Source organism: Stenella coeruleoalba, assembly GCF_951394435.1.
Source record: "Stenella coeruleoalba genome assembly, chromosome: 5".
NCBI lineage: Eukaryota > Metazoa > Chordata > Mammalia > Artiodactyla > Delphinidae > Stenella > Stenella coeruleoalba.
In genome coordinates, this window is record NC_137150.1 from 11,557,553 (window position 1) to 11,578,087 (window position 20,535).

Below are 20,535 nucleotides of genomic sequence, written 5' to 3' on the forward strand. Positions count from 1 at the left end.
CTACTGTATAGCACAGGGGACTTTTACTCGATATTTTGTAATAACCTATAAGGGAAAAGAATCTGAAAAAGTATATATGACATTTTTAATCAACTATACTTCAATAAAATTTTAAAAACTAATAATAGCCACTTACTAATTGAAGATGGTGTGTGTTGACTGCAAGTATTAGCACCTGAAAATATCGTCTGCCAAGAGTCATGTTACTTACTGATTAAGATAAAGGATGATGGAGTCAAAGCATCAAAGTTCACAACCCAGATTTATCAATTATTGGCTGTGGACCTTGAATGGGTTACTTACTGTCTACCTGCCTTTGTCCCATATGTGTAGGCATATTGTGAAGCCTAAAGGTACTAATACATGCAGGGCACTTAAAAGAGGGCTTAGTCCATGGTAAGCGCTACATAAAACGTGGCTATTTTAAAAGTTGGTCAAGGTGTTCACTGATGTGGAAAGGAAAAGAATTCTAACTTACTTGAACTTACAAAAGTGAAAATGTGTTAGAATTTTTTCTGAGTCACTAAAATCCAAATAAAAATAAACTAGCAAATAAGTAGCATTAACAGCAAAATCCTAAATCACAACTTTATTGATTTTTTTCTTCCTGTTATGGACAGTAGTAGAGTAGGGTTTTCAGGATGTCTTAGAATGAGTGTAAGAGTACAGATTCCCTGACGTTTCCTGGAGTTGATGCCAAGGAAAGTAAAAGGGTTTCAGGAAACCTAAAATAGATTGTACTTCAGGTCTTCTCAAGGGAGAAAGTCATGGACCAATCTGAAGAAAGACAGTACGTTTTTTTGTTGATCAGGTAGTTGCAGTTCAGGTGCCAAAACCCTGGCACACCTGAGGGAGGAGACAAACTGTGGACAAGGAAATGAGCCATAATATGGTGAATAGAGAGGCAGGAAAATTAAGGACCCTATGCTGGAGGGCCTGGAAACCACTGACTGGTCTCAGAGCACATGTGGATGGAATGACACTGTGTATTTGTTCAGGAGCAGGTTAAGTGGTTCTAGCAAAAAGACCCTAAACTACACAACATAGAATATTGTTTCTCTTTTGTGTAATAGTCCAGGGTAAGCAGTCCAGGTCTAGCAAAGAGGCTGGTTCATTACCCTGCATTTGTGGAAAGGGAGATAGGGCCAGGGGAGCCCACCATGCTCAATTGTTTTATTGTTAAGTCCCAGAAGTGGCCAAATCAGTCTTGCTAATATCTACTAGCAAGAACTTAGTCACAGGGCCACATCTAGCTTCAACGAAGCCTGGCAAATATAGTCTTTACCTGGGCAACCATCTGCCTAGTTGAAACTCTTTTATTGACGTGGAAGAGTGGGAGATGGTAGAGGGCCAGAGTGGCTTCCATGACAAATTGAGATGAGGAGGTAGATCCTGTGAATACTGAACCACAGGTAAAAGTCTCCTCTTTTGACATGTGTTCATGGAAGAGAACCTTCCACACTTCGCAGAGCTGGGGCTTTGCCAAGGCCACAAACGTCTTCAGGAACTTCCCTATTTACAACTTTCAAAATGGCTCCAGGGCAGCATGGATCTCAAATGATGGTTTTAATACCCTCTGGTGAGCCTTATACAAGTTATTAGAAAACAGATAGCATCTTTTAATTCTTCTATGGCTGATACTGTATCATCGTTTTCAAATGTATCATCATTTGAAAATGATGATACATTTTCAAATACTATGGGATAGATTCTATGAGTATTGAGGGAGGGGCTGGTAAAAGAATGGCAGTGATAACAGATAGACAAAAGCGTTAAGACTAAGGAGATACATGCTAAAGAAAATGTATTTACACTATATATAGAATATGTGATATAAATATATACTATGGTACATATATATGTATATATATACACACACAACTCCTGCACCATGAATTAATAACACTTTTTTATGGCTTATAGAAATTGGTCTTCTATGCGTGTATATATGTACAGATACATATATATGCATATAAATGTCCACTTCCAGTCAGTAGGGTATCTACAAATTTTATGTATAAATAAAGGAACAGTCCATGTTGAATGGCTATGTGCTTACTAATGTACTTATTATCTCTAGTAAAAACTTTTCACCTAAATTTCTAATATTGATTTGTAGAGTTTATCAAATCACTTTATTTTTTTAACATCTTTATTGGAGTATAATTGCTTTACAATGTTGGGTTAGTTTCTGCTGTATAACAAAGTGAATCAGCTATATATATACATATACCCATATCCCCTCCCTCTTGTATCTCCCTCCCACACTCCTTATCCCACCCCTTCAACTGGTCAAAAAGCACTGAGCTGATCTCCCCGTGCTAGGCAGCTAATTCCCATTAACTATCTATTTTACATTTGGTAATATATATATGTCAATGCTACTCTTTCACTTCTTCCCAGCTTACCCTTCCCCCTCCCAGCATCCTCAAGTCCATTCTAAACGTCTGCATGTTTATTCCTGTCCTGCCCCTAGGTTAGTCAGAAACTTTTTTTTTTTTTAGATTCCATATATATGTGCCAGCATACGGTATTTGTTTTTCTCTTTCTGACTTACTTCATTCTGTATGACAGACTCTAGGTCCATCCACCACACTACAAATAACTCAATTTTGTTTCTTTTTATGGCTGAGTAATATTCCATTGTATATATGTGCCATATCTTCTTTATCCATTCATCTGTTGATGGACACTTAGGTTGCTTCCATGTCCTGACTATTGTAAATAGAGCTGCAATGAACACTGTGGTATATGACTGTTTTTGGATTATGGTTTGCTCAGGGTATATGCCCTGTAGTGGGATTGCTGGGTCGTATGGTAGTTCTATTTTTAGTTTTTGAAGGAACCTCCATACTGTTCTCCATAGTGGCTGTATCAATTTACATTCCCACCAACAGTGCAAGAGGGTTTGGTGGTACTGAATTCTCTTAACTTTTGCTTGTCTCTAAAGGTTTTATTTTCTCCATTCGAATCTGAATGAGATCCTTGCTGGGTAGAGCAATCTTGGTTGTAGTTTTTGTTCTCATCACTTTAAATATGTCCTGCTACTCCCTTCTGGCTTGCAGAGTTTCTGCTGAAAGATTAGCTGTTAACCTTATGGGGATTCCCTTGTATGTTATTTGTTGCTTTTCCCTTGCTGCTTTTAATATTTTTTCTTTGTATTTAATTTTTGATAGCTTGCTTAATATGTGTCTTGGCATGTTTCTCCTTGGATTTATCCTGTATGGGACTCTTTGTGCTTCCTGAACTTGATTGACTATTTCCTTTTCCGTATTAGTGAAGTTTTTTTTTTTTTTTTTTTTTTTGCGGTACGCGGGCCTCTCACTGTTGTGGCCTGTCCCGTTGTGCAGCACAGGCTCTGGACACGCAGGCTCAGTGGCCATGGCTCACGGGCCTAGTCGGTTCACAGCATGTGGGATCTTCCCAGACCGGGGCACGAACCCATGCCCCCTGCATCGGCAGGTGGACTCTCAACCACTGCACCACCAGGGAAGCCTCCCATGTTAGTGAAGTTTTCAAGTATAATCTCTTCAAGTTATCTTCTCAGACCCTTTCTTTTCCTCCTCTTCTTCTGAGACCACTGTAATTCAAATGTTAGTACATTTAATGTTGTCCCAGAGATCTCTGAGACTGTCCTCAATTCTTTTCATTCTTTTTACTTTATTCTGCTCTGCAGTAGTTATTTCCACTATTTTATCTTCCAGGTCACTTATCCATTCTTCTGCCTCAGTTATTCTGCTCTTGGTTCCTTGTAGAGAATTTTTACTTTCATTTATTATATTATTCATCATTGTTTGTTTGCTCTTTAGTTCTTCTAGGTCCTTCTTAAATGTTTCTTGTATTTTCTCCCTTGTAATTCTAAGATGTTGGATCGTCTTTACCATCATCACTCTGAATTCTTTTTCAGGTAGACTGCCTATTTCCTCTTCATTTGTTAGGTCTGGTGGGTTTTTACCTTGCTCCTTCATCTGCTGCATATTTGTCTGTCTTCTCATTTTGTCTAACTTACTGTGTTTGGGGTCTCCTTTTCACAAGCTGCAGGTTCATAGTTCCCATTGTTTTTGGTGTCTGTCCCCAGTGGGTGAGGTTGGTTCAGTGGCTTGTGTAGGCTCCCTGGTGGAGGGGACTGGTGCCAGTCTTCTGGTGGGTGGGGCTGGATCCTGTCTTTCTGGTGGTCATGGCTGCATGCAGTGGTGTGTTTTTAGGTGTCTGTGAACTTAGTATGATTTTAGGCAGACTCTCTGCTAATGGGTGGAGTTGTTTTCCTGTCTTGCTAGTTGTTTGGCACAGGGCATCGAGCACTGGAGCTTGCTGACCATTGGGTGGAACTGGATCTTACCATTGAGATGGCGATATCTGGGAGAGCTCTCGCATATTGATATTATGTGGGGCCTGGAGGCCTCTGGTCGTCCAATGTCCTGCACTCAACTCTCCCGCCACAGTGGTCCATGCCTGACACCAGGCGGGAGCACCAAGATCTTGTAAGCCACATGGCTCAGAAGAAAAGGGAGAAAAAGTAAAAGAAAAAAATTTTTTAAATAATTTTAAAAATTATTCAAATAAAAAAAAATAATAAAAAGAAGAGAGAAATAAAACCAATAAACCAATCTACCGATGATAACAAGTGCTGAAGACTATAATAAGATAAACATAAAAATCAGAAACCAGTCAGTTGCAGACAGCAAACCCAAGTCTACATTTGCTCCCAAAGTCCACCGCCTCATTTTTGGGATGATTCATTGTCTGTTCAGATATTCCACAGATGCAGGGTACATTAAGTTGATTGTGGGGATTTAATCCACTGCTCCTGATGCTGAATGGACAGATTTCCCTTTGTCTTCTTTGTTTGCACAGCTCCTGGGGTTCAGCTTTGGTTTTGGCCCCGCCTCTACATGTAGGTCACCCTCAGGAATCTATTCCCACCCAGACAGGACAGGGTTAAAGCAGCAGCTGATTATATGTCTCTGGCTGATTCAGGCTGGGGGTAGGGGGCGGTACGGTAGTTATAATTGGAACGCAGGGCGAGGCTGCAGTGGCAGAGGCTGCCATGATATTGAAACAGCCTGAGGTGCACCATGTGTTCTCCCAGGGAAGTTGTCCCTGGGTCATGGGACCCTGGCAGTGGTAGGCTGCACAGGCTCCTGGGGGGGTGTGGATAGTGACCTGTGCTTGCACACAGGATTCTTGGTGGCTGCAGCAGCAGCATTAGCATTTCATGCCCATCTCTGTGGTCCGAGCTGATATCTACAGCTCGCACCCATCTCTGGAGCTCATTTAGGTGGTGCTCTGCCTTCTGTGGGCAGACAGGGAAGGAATCCCCTCTCCTCGTGCACCCCAAAACAATTATCTCTTGCCTGTTAGGCAGGTCCAGACTTTTTCCCAGACTCCCTCCCGGCTAACTGTGGCACACTAGCCCCCTTCAGGCTGTGTTCAGGCAGCTAACCCCAGTCCTCTCCCTGGGATCTGACCTCCGAAGCTGAAACCTCAGCTCTCAGCCCCCACCCATCCCGGTGGGTCAGCAGACAGCCCTCTCAGGCTGGTGAGTGCTGGTCAGCACTGATCCTCTTTGAGGGGATCTCTCCTCTTTGTCCTCTGCACCCCTGTTGCTGCGCTCTCCTCCATGGCTCCAAAGCTTCCCCCTTCCACCCCCCGTCTCTGCCAGTGAAGGGGCTTCCTAGCGTGTGGAAACTTTTCCTCCTTCACAGCTCCCTCCCAGAGGTGCAGGTCCCGTCCCTATTCTTTTGTCTCTGTTTTTTTCTTTTGTCAGCATTCAATAGGAGTTGTTCTACATGTAGATATATTTTTGATGTATTTGTGGAGAGGAAGGTGATCTCCACATCTTACTCCTCTGCCATCTTGAAGGTCCCCCCTCAAATCACTTTAAATTATCCCAGAAAATAATGCTATATAAGGATTACCTGGAAATTTGTGTTTCAAGAATATACATAAAACCCTGGAATATTAGTCATATTAGTGACAAAAATTGCTTACTTTTCTCTGTCCTTTTTTGATCACCATTGCATCCTTAATGTATGGCCTGATGCTTTCTGTTTCATAAACTTCAAGAATTATGAATGAATAAATGCATAATGCATATATGCATAAGTGAGTGAATAAATATATACTTTTGAAGTTGTATTTCTTCTCTAAAACTTCTTAGGTAATCTTCAATGAATTTCTGATTTAGGGTTCTAGTCAGCAGGCTTCTACAAAAGAAGCAGATAAAATTTTCAAATGCAATGGAAGTTGCTTGAGTTAATTTTAGATATTTTCTGATTAAAGGATTTATTTCTGCTTTACTGTCTTTTATACATTCTGAGGACAATTCCAACCTGGTTTATTTCTGGTCTTTTTGATTACATGCAGGATGTGAATACATGAAGGTCGATATCATGTTTCTGGTGGATGGTTCTGGCAGTATAGGATATGAAAATTTTGGGAAAATGAAAACCTTCATGAAAAACCTGTTAGCTAAGGTTCAGATTGGCCCAGACAAAACCCGAGTTGGTGTCATTCAATTCAGTGATCATAATAGGGAAGAATTCCATCTTGATAAATACTATACACAAAAAGAAATTTCTGATGCAATAAACAGAATGTCTCCCATCAACAAAAACACTTTGACTGGAAGTGCACTAACCTTTGTGGATCCATACTTCACTGAGCCCAAGGGGGGCCGTTCAATGGTCAAAAAGTTTCTCATCCTCATCACTGATGGAGAAGCCCAAGATGATGTGATAGACCCTGCAAAAGCTCTTCGGGACAAAGGTGTGGTCATCTTCTCTGTGGGGGTGTATGGGGCCAATAGATCTCAGCTGGAGGAGATCAGTGGGGACGGCAGCCTGGTCTTCCAAGTTGAGAACTTCGATGATCTAAAGACAATAGAGAGTAAACTCATCTTCCGCGTGTGTGCTCTTCATGGTAAGTGACCCTGTTATCCTTCAGGACTCAAGGGTGTGAGCTGTTGACTTTATAGTGGGGTGAACAGTGACTTGGACACTGGGCTTGGCCTCCAACTGGACTTTGATATTAAATTTTGATCTTATCTATGCTATGTTAATATACCCATGACCTCAGGAACATATATACAAAATACCAAGATATATTCTAGAATAACAGTTTTGTCAGCTAATTTGGCAAAATGTACTCTGATTTTGATGACTTTAAATATATTCTAAGAAGGTCTCAGAATTTTACATTAAATTCCCAACTCTTTAATACCTGCATACTAGATTTTCCAGAGCCAATTTTTAATCCCAAATGATTCCCCAAATTGTTTCTTGGCTACCTATAACCATTGTTAAGCAGTAAATAGAAATACAAATTCATCTTCCTCTTAGTTAAATTAAAACCAATATCCTAAGCACAGTATCCCCCTAACAAAAACCCTCTGTATTTTAAAGTTATAGTGTATATTTTCATTACTTCACATTATTCTCTTACCCTCTATCAGCTAAGTATCATGCATCAGCTGTTTGTGTGTCTATCCCTTTGTAAAATTTTAATTTGCTACTTCTTTTTAAAACAATTGCTTGGGGTCATCACTTTTATCTGACAAACTGTAATCCTTTTCAAATTGAATTGAACAACCTTCCGTTTGAGCCCATCAATTTTAATGACTTGAGTAAGAACTTGCTATAAATCCACATGTAAGGTTAACAGCACCTGTGCTTTTAAATCTACCATGTGCTGTTGTTATCTGTGTTTTGGATACAACTAAGGGAACAAACCAAAGCATTAGTAACTGTATATTGTTCCTCTGGCAACAGAGGCCTCCTCTGGACTTCGTTCTTCAGGATTATGTGTTTCAAAATTTCAGAAAGTTAACAAATAAGGTGTCCTAGTGTAAACTCTGAGCTTTAGGCAGTAGCTCTAAGATTTCTCTTGGAACAGCTTAACTGGAATTTTTTTTCTTCCTCCAAGAATGGCAGTGATTCCCAAACCCTTGGGATTGTAGACACATTCTAAGAAAGGCTTACCTTAAGGCCACGGCCCCACCTTTGAAATCCAAAGGGCTCTTTCCGGCCTTTCTTCATTTTGAGAAATGTAATGTTTGTGGAGACCTTCTCTATAGCATGAGGTGAACTTTTAGCTGATTTATACATTAGATCAATTCATAAATATTTATCAAGTTATGACTAGTCACCAAATCACACTGGGTTGTTTTTCTGATGTAGCCTGGGCTCATCCACAGTGGATGAGACTTGAAATTTTGAGGGTTCATTGCCAGAAATAAGGATTGGAGGTAAGATAGGCAGGTGGAGGGTGAACCTTTAGGAAACATGTGCTTAAGTTACTTAGGGAAGGAAAAGAGTGGAAACAAGCTCACACTTTGGAGACTGAGCCAGAGTGGTTGCTTGGCTTCTAATGTGGAAGAGGGCTTGGGGCTGGGGTGAGGTGACAGGAGACTTAGCTCTCCCCCTACATGGGCTTTTCTGGGTTCCAATTTAAGAAGTCAGGGGAAGGAATACATGTAAATTCAAAGAGGCATGGTGCACACGGGAAAGTTTATCTACTAGAAGATGAGGAGACAGCTGGAGTCTGAAGGAGCAGGATGAAACTCCTAGTTTATCCACTGAGCCCCTGACCCTTTCAAAACTACAGGCCAGTCTGGCAAACATTGGTCGTGTCTCACCACTGAACTACATTGAATTACCTTCTGACATTCCCTTCCAGTTGAAAGCCTGCTTAGCAAAAGGTGTTGCATGACCTGATGAAATTTAGCAGAATAGAGTCGGGAGGCGTGAAGAGCACCAATCTGATCACAGAGTTACATAGATAAGGGTGCCAGTGTCCTTGGAATCATGATGTGGGCAAGTTCTACATCTCTAAGCCCTCAGCTTCTTTCTCTTTAAAATGGCAACAGTAACTAAGTGAACTGCAGTATCCGGCAGGTGGGAGGGACGTGGCAAACGTAGTTTGCTTCCCTTCTAGTCTGTCTGTGCAGAACACACTGCAGGAAGTTTGTGATGCCTACTCTCTTCTCCTTTCAGATTGTAAAAGGATTAGACAGTTAGACGTTGTGTTTGTGCTGGACCATTCAGGCAGCATCCTGCCCCAAGACCAAGAAAGCATGATCAATGTCATTATCCATTTGGTGAAGAAATCGGATGTTGGCCCGGACAGAGTTCAGTTTGGAGCGCTCAGATACTCAGATCATCCTGAGGTTCTCTTCTACCTCAATACGTACTCAAACAGAGCAGCCATCATCGAGCATCTGAGGAGGCCCAGGGACACGAAAGGGAATACCTTCACTGCCAGGGCTCTGCAGCATGCAAACAACCTGTTCATGGAGGAACATGGCAGCCGTCTCAAGCAAAACGTGAAGCAGATGCTGATCATCATCACAGATGGGGTATCCCATGACCGAGATCAGCTCAGTGACGCGGCTTCAAAATTAAGAGCCAAAGGCATCATCATCTATGCAGTGGGTGTAGGAAAGGCCGACCAAGAAGAACTGGAGACTATGGCGGGGAATAAAAACTATACTATCCACATCAGTAATTTCAACAAACTGAAAGATATTTACCTGCCTCTGCAAGATAGTATGTGTACCAATGCACAAGAGGGTAAGTTGGGCTGTTAAAGTTTCTACAGGGATAGCAATACAAGTTTACACAAAAAATATATGATAACTTGGCTTCCCATTACCTGGGTGTCACAGGATGAACATTTCTCTGCTCAGGCTCCCAGTTTTCTCATCTCTGAAAGAAATGCATTATTGATTAAGCAAGAGTCTAAAGGTCCTTTGTCACCATATTGAAGACATTATACAAGAAGGTTTCAGAAGCAGTCCTTGCTATCTGGCCTCCCTGTTTCCTTTTTCTTGGCAGAAAGGACTCTTCTTAGGGTAATATTCACCTTTCCTCATTTCACGGCTGCCTGTGCTGCCTGTTTGCTTAATGGCCCCAAGTGCAACTACTCGGTATCAGTTTCAGGTCAAACTCAAGTGGAGAGTTTCATGGTTTAAACAGATAGACTTTTGTCTTCAAAGTTCCATGGGCCTCTAAATGGGATTGTCAACATCCTGTAGGGCCATTGGAAGTCCAAGTGGTATAGTGAACTTTTCTGGATAAAGGCCAGGAATGGGGTAATAGAGACTGGCTGCTAGGAACCAGGAGGGAAGGGGTCAAAGCTTATCCATGAGATACCCCAGGGCAGGAGGGGCTGGAGGCATCACATCTGAGGGAGGAAAGGGTTTGCCACCTGACCTCAAAGCAGCAGATATTGACAAGTCATCTAGGAGATCTCTGTGCCTCCTTGGAAGGCTGGAATCCTGGCCAGATATTAGCCCAGGCTGCCCGACATGGCAGATGCATCAGTCAACCAGCTAACTTCCTTTCTTCTTTCCTCTTCCCTCCCTTCTTCTGACTTCCTTCTCTTTTTCCTTTCCTCCTCCCTTCCTTCCTCTCTACCAGTTTGAAACCTACTTTTGTATCCAACACAAATCATGTTTCTATGACTGACGTTAACTCACTCTCATCTCTATGAAATAGTCCAACCCCAAACAAAACCTCCCCCCATACCCTGTGTCGGACCAGCATTTGCTAGGCTGGGTGAAACTACTTCTGACCTCCATAGCTCTACTTTACTTAAGTAAGCAATAAATTCAGCTTCTTGGTTTCAGATACTGAATAATGGTATTTAAGAAAACATGACTTTTCCCAAGGGAGTGGGGCCAGCTCAATTCTTGCACCTGTCTGGTCCTTCCCTAGACTCCCACCCTTGCCATCTGTCCTGTTGCCTTCCAGACCATCCTTAACACGGAGTGATCTTTCTGATACACACTGGGCTGTATCACTGATCTGCTCACAGGTTACAGTTTCTAAACTTCTGAGATCCACTTAGCCTCTGCTGACATCTCCCACCTCATCTCTTGCCCCCCATTTCATAGCCTTTCCCATCATCCTGAAATTCCTCCCTCTTTGCACGCATCATTCCACCCACCACAAGCCTGCCACTTCCCTTGGCTGCACCTAGCTTGTCTGTCACATCCAGCCTTTGTTTGCCAGTTTCCTGACCCAGCACCCAGCAGTGTCCCCACCGTGTCCCTCAACTCCTGCACCTTCTATTTCTCCTGGTGGTAGCACTTAACTCATACTTGCTGTTTCATTATCTGTACCCATCACAAGACTACGAACTCCTTGGGCAGGCTTGGGCTTTTGTTTATCACTGGGTCCTCACCAAATCTAGTACATTACTAGGACTACAGTCTTTTCCTAGGAATATGGGGCCTGCTTTCTTCTCATCTCCCACACCTGTCTTTTTGGAGGTAGATGCTGAGATGGAGTTTGGGATGCAAGAAGTTTATTAGGGAGGCACAGCTGTGAAAGAAAGGGGGGAAAGAAGAACAGGCAGTAGAAGTCAGTGATGCATGCTTCGTCGTCTCAGTTACCTTCAGTGATCACTTTAGTGCTGCCCCATCCCAGCCTTTGCATTTGAAGGGAACCGAGCATCATCCCTTCGTTATGGACCATTTCACACTGGACTTCAGGGAGATGACCCTGTACCCTGTTTATTAACACTTGTCCATGAAATTTTAATATTTGGGTTATGATATTATTAAAACAATTTGTAATATAAAAAAGTGCTGGATTTAAGGATAAAAGGGACCTAGGTACCAGCTCCTCTGCATAGTAATTGCGTATTCTGAGGCAACTTACTTAACCTCTGAATTCCATTTCTCTACCTAACAAACAGAATAATTACTCACAAGGTGGTCATGAATATTAACCATTATTATATGCTAAACAGGTTTTTTAAATGATAACTTTCAACACAGATGTAAAATGGTAACATTAATAGTAACAGGATTACTAATAATAGTACAGTGGTACTTGGCTTGGGTGAACATTCCAGTATGGGTATGTTGAAGAGATTTCAAGCCTTCGTAATGACCTTTTAATGAATATATTCAACCTAGTCAAATGTCTTACTTTCTTTCTCAGAGTAGTGTTCAGTGTCCTTTCAAATGAATCATGTAAATAATTAAAATTTGAAACAAAATCTATTAGCTTTCTCCTCCCCACTACTTTTTCTTCTCTTTGAGGGCCAATCGTGGTTCTCTCATCTGTTACCTTATCTCAATTTGCCATGAATGTGAGGATTTAGTAAAGCAATTTAAATATTTGAGCAAAGGGAAAATTTAGAATGACTCACAAGGACAGTAACTGATTTATTTTTTCAACTGCAGTCTGTAACATTCAAGAAGCCGATGTGATTTTCTTTTGTGATGGCTCTGACATGGTATCTGATTCAGACTTTGTTACCATGACAACTTTCTTGTCAGACTTAATTGATAATTTTGACATTCAGTCTCAAAGGATGAAAATTGGGATAGCACAATTTGGGAGCCGCTACCAAGAAATTATTGAGTTGCAAAACTCTCTGACTAAAACCCAGTGGAAGTCTCGAATTCAAACTATGACGAAGAGCAACGGGCTTCCGCGAATGGACTTGGCACTGAAACAAGTGAGCGTTATGTTTGAGCAATCCGCTGGTGGGAGAAGGAAGGCTGGTGTCCCTCAGACTTTGGTGGTTATCACATCTGGGGGTCCCCGCTATGATGTGACAGAGGCAGTGAAGACCCTGAGAGAAGATGGCATTTGCATTCTGGCTTTGGGCATAGGAAATGTTTATAAGGAAGAGCTCTTGTCGATAACAGGCAATTCTGAAAAAATCATCACTTTTAAAGACTTTGATAAACTAAAGAATGTGGATGTGAAAAAAAGAATGGTCCGTGAAATCTGCCAGAGCTGCGGGAAAACCAGTGAGTGCGCCTTTGCTCTTTCTTTGTTATTATTTGATTGCAGCTTCCCAGTTGTCCATTTCCCAAGGTGTCTGTGGGTGAGTCCAGTAGAACACGTGTGCGGTGAGAATAGACATCTCCTCTGTTTCCAGAAATTGAGATCGGTCAGCCTCCCTCAGAGACAGGGGAAAGGGTGCAGAGGCTGGAGGAGGCCCTGGGTTGTGTCCCCTGGTCAGCCCTGCCCCCCAATGTAATCCAGTGGTTATGCTCCTCTAACACCTGGAACTCAGCCTCCTATTTCTACCCTCTCTGCTTCTGGAAGTCCTAGAGAAATGCCCTGCATCCCACAGGAAGTAAGTAAAATAAACATTTGCTGACTGGACATTTTCCTATTTTAACTTTGTTAAACCATCTTGTAAGGGATTCAGTGTGCGTGTGTGTGTGTGTGTGTGTTGTCCATCTGTGTCAGATGTGTCAGCACACATCTGTACATTTTCTTCTTTTAATGATGGCATTCATATAATCATAACATAGTAAAGATTTGAATCTTTTAATTTAATTTATGATCATTTAATTAATTAATGATCATTAATTTAATTTATGATCATTAATGATCATTAATTAATGATCATTTAATTTCCAGAGTTCACCAATGCTGATGGCTACAAAGTCCAGGTAGGTCATGGAAGTGAGTAAAGTGGGCAGGGAGTGAAGAAAATGAACGCAGAGCCACGGCTCACCTGATGAGGATGTCATTCTTCAGCTCCAGCTGCGAGTTGCTGTGTGGGACTCAGGTTCTGTACACTTGGTGCTGGGAGTTGGGAGGACAGAGCAACATTGAAGGATAATATTTTGTGGAATTTGCACAACAGGCAGAAATTCCCCAGAGAGCTTCTGTTTCTAGACTCGTTATGATGGAAGTGACTTCTTTTACAAAACACATTGGTTTTTCCAAGCTCTCTATTGGGGTGCTCACTGGGGGCAGATGACAGTGGTGGAGGAGCCCGGGACTGGAATCAGAACAGGGTTCCCACTCTGGTTCAGCAGCAGCAACCGCCATGCATGACCATCTCCTCGTGTGTAAAATGAGCAACTGGACAGGGTCGGGGTGACCAAGTGACAACTTGTAGCTGAATTGGGGTTGTCCTATTTGGTGTTGACAGCTTCTTAATTAATTGATAACTTTTACAAACTGGAGATATTGCATTAAAATGCAGATTTCAGGTTTCTTTTTGAAAAATCAGACAACGTAACCACATTAAGCCCCATTTCCCACATGGCTACTCTCAGCTGGAACTGAATGGTGGACAGATGTGTCATTGCTCTGCGTTCATTTTCTCATTCCCTGACCACTTGACTCGTTGATATTACCCTCCTGGCCTTTGCCACCATCTGAGTTGGTGGTCTCTGGATTAAATAAACTCTAAGGACAATTCAAATATTTAATATGTTATAATTATATGAGTCATAATATGTCATCATTAAAAGAAGAAAATATGCATGCACATGTGCGCACACACATGAGGCCAGCCACTGAGAATAAGACTAAACCATGATTAGACTTCAAACAGTTACTGAAACATGTAACATTTGAATGGGACATGCAAGGGCGGGGAGGGTGAGGGTGAACCTGTGCTACATGTTGACTGAGCAGCCAGTATTTTCCTTTTTGGACACTTTTGGGTCCTAGAGACCCTCCAGCCCTAGACCATGACTGCTTCCCCTTTTCCTGCCCCATCTGCCCTTCCTTGCTCCTGTCTGCTCATTAATTTGGCCTTATTTCCCTTGGTCTCCAGACTGCTTTCTGGACATAGTGGTCAGCTTCGACATTTCCACTCACCTGATGGGGCAGCCATTATTCCATGGCCACCCCCAGCTGGAATCATACCTCCCAGGCATCTTAGAGGACATTACCTCCCTCAGGGGTGTGAGCTGCGGGGCAGGCACAGAGGTACAGGTGAGCATGGCCTTTAAGGTGAACAGTGACCAGAATTTCCCCACCAAGTTCCAAATCTACCAGGAAACAATATTTGACAGCCTACTGCAAGTCACCGTCAACGGGCCAACTCACCTGAATGCACAGTTCGTGCAGTCCATGTGGGACACGTTTAACGATACGTCTGCATCCCGAGGACAGGTATCCGTGTCACATTCTAGCTCCCATCTCCATGCTCTTGTATTGGTTTCTCCCTCCCAGTTATATGTTTTGTTCTCATGTCATCCCATTCTATGCTTTCCTCTTTCTCTAGGTATTACTCATCTTTTCAGATGGTCTTGGGAGTGAAAGCAAAATAATGCTTGAAGATACATCGGACAGGCTCAGAGAAGCAGGTAAAGTTGAAATTGAAAAAGTAAATGATGAAGCATGGAATCTGCTGAACAAGTCTGTACCTACTAGGGAGCTCTGGAACTTGGGATTTGCCTGGCCACTTGAAGCAACTGCTGCTGGTGTCCTGCCCAGACCCCCTTGACCAGCTGCCCACTTATCCCCCAAATGCTGCAAACACTACAGCCAAGTTCTTATACCTGTGACCTTCTATAGATGTGTGCCCTTGACTGAACCCAACAGTGACCTGATGCTTGGAATGGGAGTTGGGGTTACACATCCCACCTGAGGGATGAGAGCAGGGGTAATTATTGCAAAGGGATACAGAAACCCAACACTCTTGCCTGAAGTGGGTCAACTCTGGTATAGCCTACACTCCAGGGACCCTCAGGAATCAGACCCAGGTGAGGACTTTACTGAGACACATCCTTGCTCACAACCTCCCCTTCCCTTTCCTGCTTCTCTCTCTCCCTCTGTAAGCCACTTACATACAGATTCTTGTCTCAGATTCTGCTTCTAGGGAACCTAAGACACTTCCTACTGTGTCTGATTTTCCATGGGAAAGATTGCAACATGGATTTTGAAAAGCACTTCTCACTATACCTCCCCTGTCCATGTCATAGTTTCAGAAGAGCTGGGAGCTAAGTGCAGAAGTGGAGAGTCACATACAGAGACAGGAGGCAGGCAGGTGACCGGCAGGTGGGGCATGTTATTGGAGGCTTCCTTGGTGTAGCCCTCGTGGCTTCCAGTGTTCAGCTTCCATGGAAACTCCCAGGGGCCATAAATGTCCTGGTTGTGTCACCTTCCCTTCTTGAATCCCTACTATACATTCCCACTGTTCTTAGAATATCAAATTCCTTCATATGGCCTGTGAGGCCTTACAGGATCTGGCCCCACTTCCCACTCAGCTTTACCTGGCTGCTCACACTCTGTTCCAGCATCAGAACTTTTTCCATTCTCCCTCCAATGTCCTTTTCAACCTCACCCTCCCCACCCTTGCATATCCTCTTTCCTTCTGCCTGGGACTCTCCCCACTCTCAGCTTCCCCCAAGTTCTTCTCACCACCTCCCTTCTCTGGTTCTTTCCCTTGACCAACTTCCATTCATCCTTTAGGATCAGTCTAGACATCAGTTCTTCGCAGAAACCTTGTGTGACCTTCCAAAACCGAGTTAGGAGCTTCTTCTTCAGACTTTTGTAGCATCCTGACCCTCTCCCTGGTACAATGATTAATACATAATAGGCTTCTAATAAGCAAATATTTGTTTAATGAAAGGAGAGAAAGAGTAAATGGACCAGCGAATGAATTAATGAGTGAGTGAATGGGTGAATAAATGAATAAATGAATTCCTGGGTATGGCCAGGAGTTCAGTTGAGACTGGAATCACCTGGGCGTTCCTCAAGCTTCCAGGGCCCACCCAGCTGCCAGGGTGTTTGGCAGTGGAGATGATTTGAGAGCTATTTACATTCTATTTACAAATTTTGTAATTAATTTACAAATTAATGTAATTAATTTACATTCAGAAAAATTCATAGTTCATAGCAGCACTATTTACAATAGCCAAGACATGGAAACAACCTAAATGCCCATCAACAGATGAATGGATAAAGAAGATGTGGTATATATATGCAGTGGAATAGTACTCAGCCACAAAAAAGAATGAAATAATGCCATTTGCAGCAACATGGATGGACCTAGAGATTATCATACTAAGTGAAGGAGATCAGACAGAGAAATACAAATATCATATGATATCACTTTTATGCGGAATCTAAAAAATGGTACAAATGTACTTATTTACAAAACACAAATAGACTCACAGACATAGAAAACAAACTTATAGTTATCAAAGGGGATAGTGGTGGGGGAGATAAATTAGGAGTTTGATATTAACACATACATACAACTATGTATAAAATAGATGAACAACAAGGACTTACTGTATAGCACAGATATTGAACTATATTCAATATCTTATAATAACCTATAATGGAAAAAATATATATATTCTGTTATATATATATATATATATATATATGACTGAATGACTCTGCTGTGCCCCTGAAACTAACACAACATTGTAAACTAACTATACTTCAATTTTTAAAAATGGTGTAAAAAATAAATTTAAAAAAGTTACTAACTACCACGTTAAAAAAAAATTCAGAAGAACTGTGAAGATGAACAATATCCTTTCTTAAAAAATTGCTTTCAAATGCCCCAGAACTGCATTAAGATTGGTGGTGAGGAATCAAACACAGTTTTCTGCTAGTGTTTTTCTGTAAGATTTCTCAGATTTCATGCTGAGGTCAGGAACCATTGCCTCATGTGTGTACTGAAGATGCAGGCAAAGCGCTGTTGGGTTCTTCAGTATCAAGAACACTCCTTTCTCTTATTTTTCACCCCTTTTTGATTCTTTCATTCATGTTCACTGAATGGAAATAAGATGGGCTTTCCTTCTTTTTTGTGTACAATTCCTGGGGTTTTATATCTGTTGTATTTACTGCCTAGGACTTGACGCTTTGCTGGTGGTTTCCCTAAACTCAACCTCTCATGATGAGTTTTCCAGCTTTGAATTTGGAAAAGGATTTGATTACAGGATTCACCTGACCATTGGAATGAAAGAATTGGGCAATATGTTATCACAGTATCTGGTGAGTTGCTGAAGAAAAAAAAAACATTATTCAAAATGCCCTGGGAACATTGGAATTGGAATCCTGATGAGTATTCCCAAAGATTCCCTTGTTTGCCCTAAATTCAGTTACATGGTCTTTAGCATATGAAAAATTGTGAAAGCCCAGAGCATTGTTCTTTGCTTCGCCATGCCCTTTCATCCCTTGTCATCTCGCCAAATGAATGCAGAGGAAGCTAAAGTCCAACCAACCCCTAATCAAATCAAAAGCCCCCAACAGTTTATGCTGCAGAAATCCAAGGAAACAAAAGCTGTTAACTAAGAACCAACCAGTCTTGTGCACACTTGGCCTGTGGCCATCTGTGTAGTGAGTGCCTCTTCTATAAATAGAGGTCATTTCCTTGGAAAAGGTATGTCGCCAGTGCAGTTGCTGATCTGGTGCTCTTTCTTCAGGGTTAAGTCAAAAAGCACCTCTTATTCTCCGCAGCCCCTCACCCAATGAGAGAGGACAGGCTGTAGGTGGTGAATTATGATTTATGTCAATTCAGTTCTTATGTGATGAAGTTCCTCACCATAGTTGCTCACTCATTTTTTCTTTTTCCCAGGGAAACATTGCAGAGAGGACTTGCTGCTGTACGTTTTGCAAATGTTCACAGACTCCAGGACCTCAAGGGATCCGAGGACCACAAGCCTTAAAGGTGCCATTGAGTTGTGACATGCTTTTACCTAATGGGCTTTGATTTGGTGTAGGTGGAGCTGAGATTGAGTAGTTGGGTTTGCAACCTTTGCTTGATACTGATGTAATTACTTTGGGCCATTTGTGTGACTTCTATGGTGTAGGAGCCAGATCAGAAGGGCTCACATTTTTAAAAATATATATTTTATTGAAATATTAATTTACAATGTTGTGTTAATTTCTACAATACAGCAAAGTGATTCAGTTATACATATATACACATTCCTTTTCATATTCTTTTCTATTATGGTTTTTCATGGGATACTGAATATAGTTCCCTGTACTATATAGTAGGACCTTGTTGTTTCTCTATGTTATACATAGTAGTGTGTATAAGCTAATCCCAAACTCTTAATTTATCCCTTCCCTCCTTCCCCTTTGGTAGTATAAGTTTGTTTTCTATGTCTGAGTCTATTTCTGTTTTGTAAATAAGTTCATATGTATCATTTCTTAGATTCCATGTATAAGTGATATCATATGATATTTGTCTTTGAGTTACTTCACTTGGTCTGATAATCTCTGGGTCCGTCCATGTTGCTGCAAATGGCATTATTTCATTTTTTATGGCTGAGTAATACTCCAGTGTATAAATATACCACATATTCTTTATCCACTCCTCTGTTGATGGGCTTTTAGGTTGCTTCCATGTCTTGGTTATTGTGAATAGTACTGCTGTGAACATTGGGGTGCATGTGTCTTTTTGAATTAGAGTATTTTCAAATATATGCCCAGGAGTGGGATTGCAGAATCATATGGCAACTCTATTTTTAGTTTTTTGAGGAACCTCCGTGCAGTTTTCCATAGTGGCTGCACCAATTTACATTCCCATCAACAGTGTAGGAGCGTTCAGAAGGCTCACTTTTGATGCTACTATTAAGAATGACTCCCTTTTCTCTTATGTATCCTTGGTGTTGTTGCTCCTTGGCTTTGCAGTTTACACTTTTGCACATTAGACAGTTTGAAAGGTGTCAAGAGGTGTTAGAAATGGTGGGGAAAGTTGTGCTTCATCAGCAATGATACGTGATTGAACTTCAAAAAGAACATAGCACTGCAGATTAATAGCCCTTAAAAAAAGATTATGGAAGATCAATTACACAGCAATAGCATAGATAAATATATCGTGGTATTTTAATTCAGTAGAATGCTCTAAGGTAGTGAAAATGAATGAACTACAGCTACACATAACAACAGGGATAAATTTTACAAACACAATAATGGCCAAAAAAAGCAAAACACAGAAAAGTACGTATGGTATGATTTCATTTATAAAAAGTTTGAAAAGAGGCAAAACTAACCCATAGTGTCTAGGGACGAATGATTAAGTAGTGAAGTATTTTTTTTTAAGTCCAGGAAATATTATCATAAAAGCAGGAGTGTGTTCCCAGGGGAGGAGTGAGGAGTTGTTTGTGATTGGGGTAGCTGCTGTGTCTGGGTACCAGCCATGTCCTATTTCTTGGCCTGGGCGGTGATGACACAGATGTTCACTTCATAATAATTAAGCTGTACCTTTATATTTTATTTGCTTTTATGCACTTTTCAAATGCATTTCAGATATCACAATGAAAAGGAGTCTGGGCTATTTTATTTTAAGAACTCAAACACAGTTCTTGCTCCTCAGTGCTGCATTGTCCATCCTTGTGAAAGGATAATTGATCAAGGACCTCCCTTTAGGTCCTTGTTGTTTACCTGTTTTATACACAGTAGTGTGTATATGTTAATCCCAAACTCCTAATTTATCCCTCCCCTTGACTTTTTACTAAGTTACAGTGTTTTGTTTAGCACAGTTTCGTCTCTTATTATGTTGCTTGGTACTAGAATTCTATTCCAAGAGCAAAACTCCCCAGTATACTGAGCAGACAGTGCGGACCTGTGTTAGAGGGTGAGGAAAGCAAACCTTAAAGGAAATCCTTGCCAAAAATAAACCATGAGGCAGTTAAACGCAGAGGGAGAGATGATAGCAACTTAAATATGCATAACCTTGTTGTTGAAGGGCTTATTCTTTTTTAAGCTCTCAAAAAAGCAGAAGAAAGTAAAATGATCTCTTTGGAAATGTTATCAATTTGCCTGCTGAAAGGGTCCTGGTGGTCACCACTGT

The 20,535-nt window shown here is 41.5% G+C and overlaps 1 protein-coding gene across 1 annotated transcript in view; it reads left to right on the forward strand.

The window, feature by feature from the left end:
• COL6A5 (collagen type VI alpha 5 chain) overlaps positions 1 to 20,535 on the forward strand; it is a gene marked incomplete at both ends in the record, with an annotated part of 107,795 nt that overhangs the window by 12,067 nt on the left and 75,193 nt on the right. Inside the window, 7 exons of the mRNA XM_079923203.1 lie at positions 6,367 to 6,921; positions 8,994 to 9,569; positions 12,194 to 12,769; positions 14,545 to 14,885; positions 14,998 to 15,079; positions 17,584 to 17,726; positions 18,310 to 18,402. Coding sequence (XP_079779329.1) covers positions 6,367 to 6,921; positions 8,994 to 9,569; positions 12,194 to 12,769; positions 14,545 to 14,885; positions 14,998 to 15,079; positions 17,584 to 17,726; positions 18,310 to 18,402 — 2,366 coding nt within the window. The remainder of the gene's footprint in view (positions 1 to 6,366; positions 6,922 to 8,993; positions 9,570 to 12,193; positions 12,770 to 14,544; positions 14,886 to 14,997; positions 15,080 to 17,583; positions 17,727 to 18,309; positions 18,403 to 20,535) is intronic.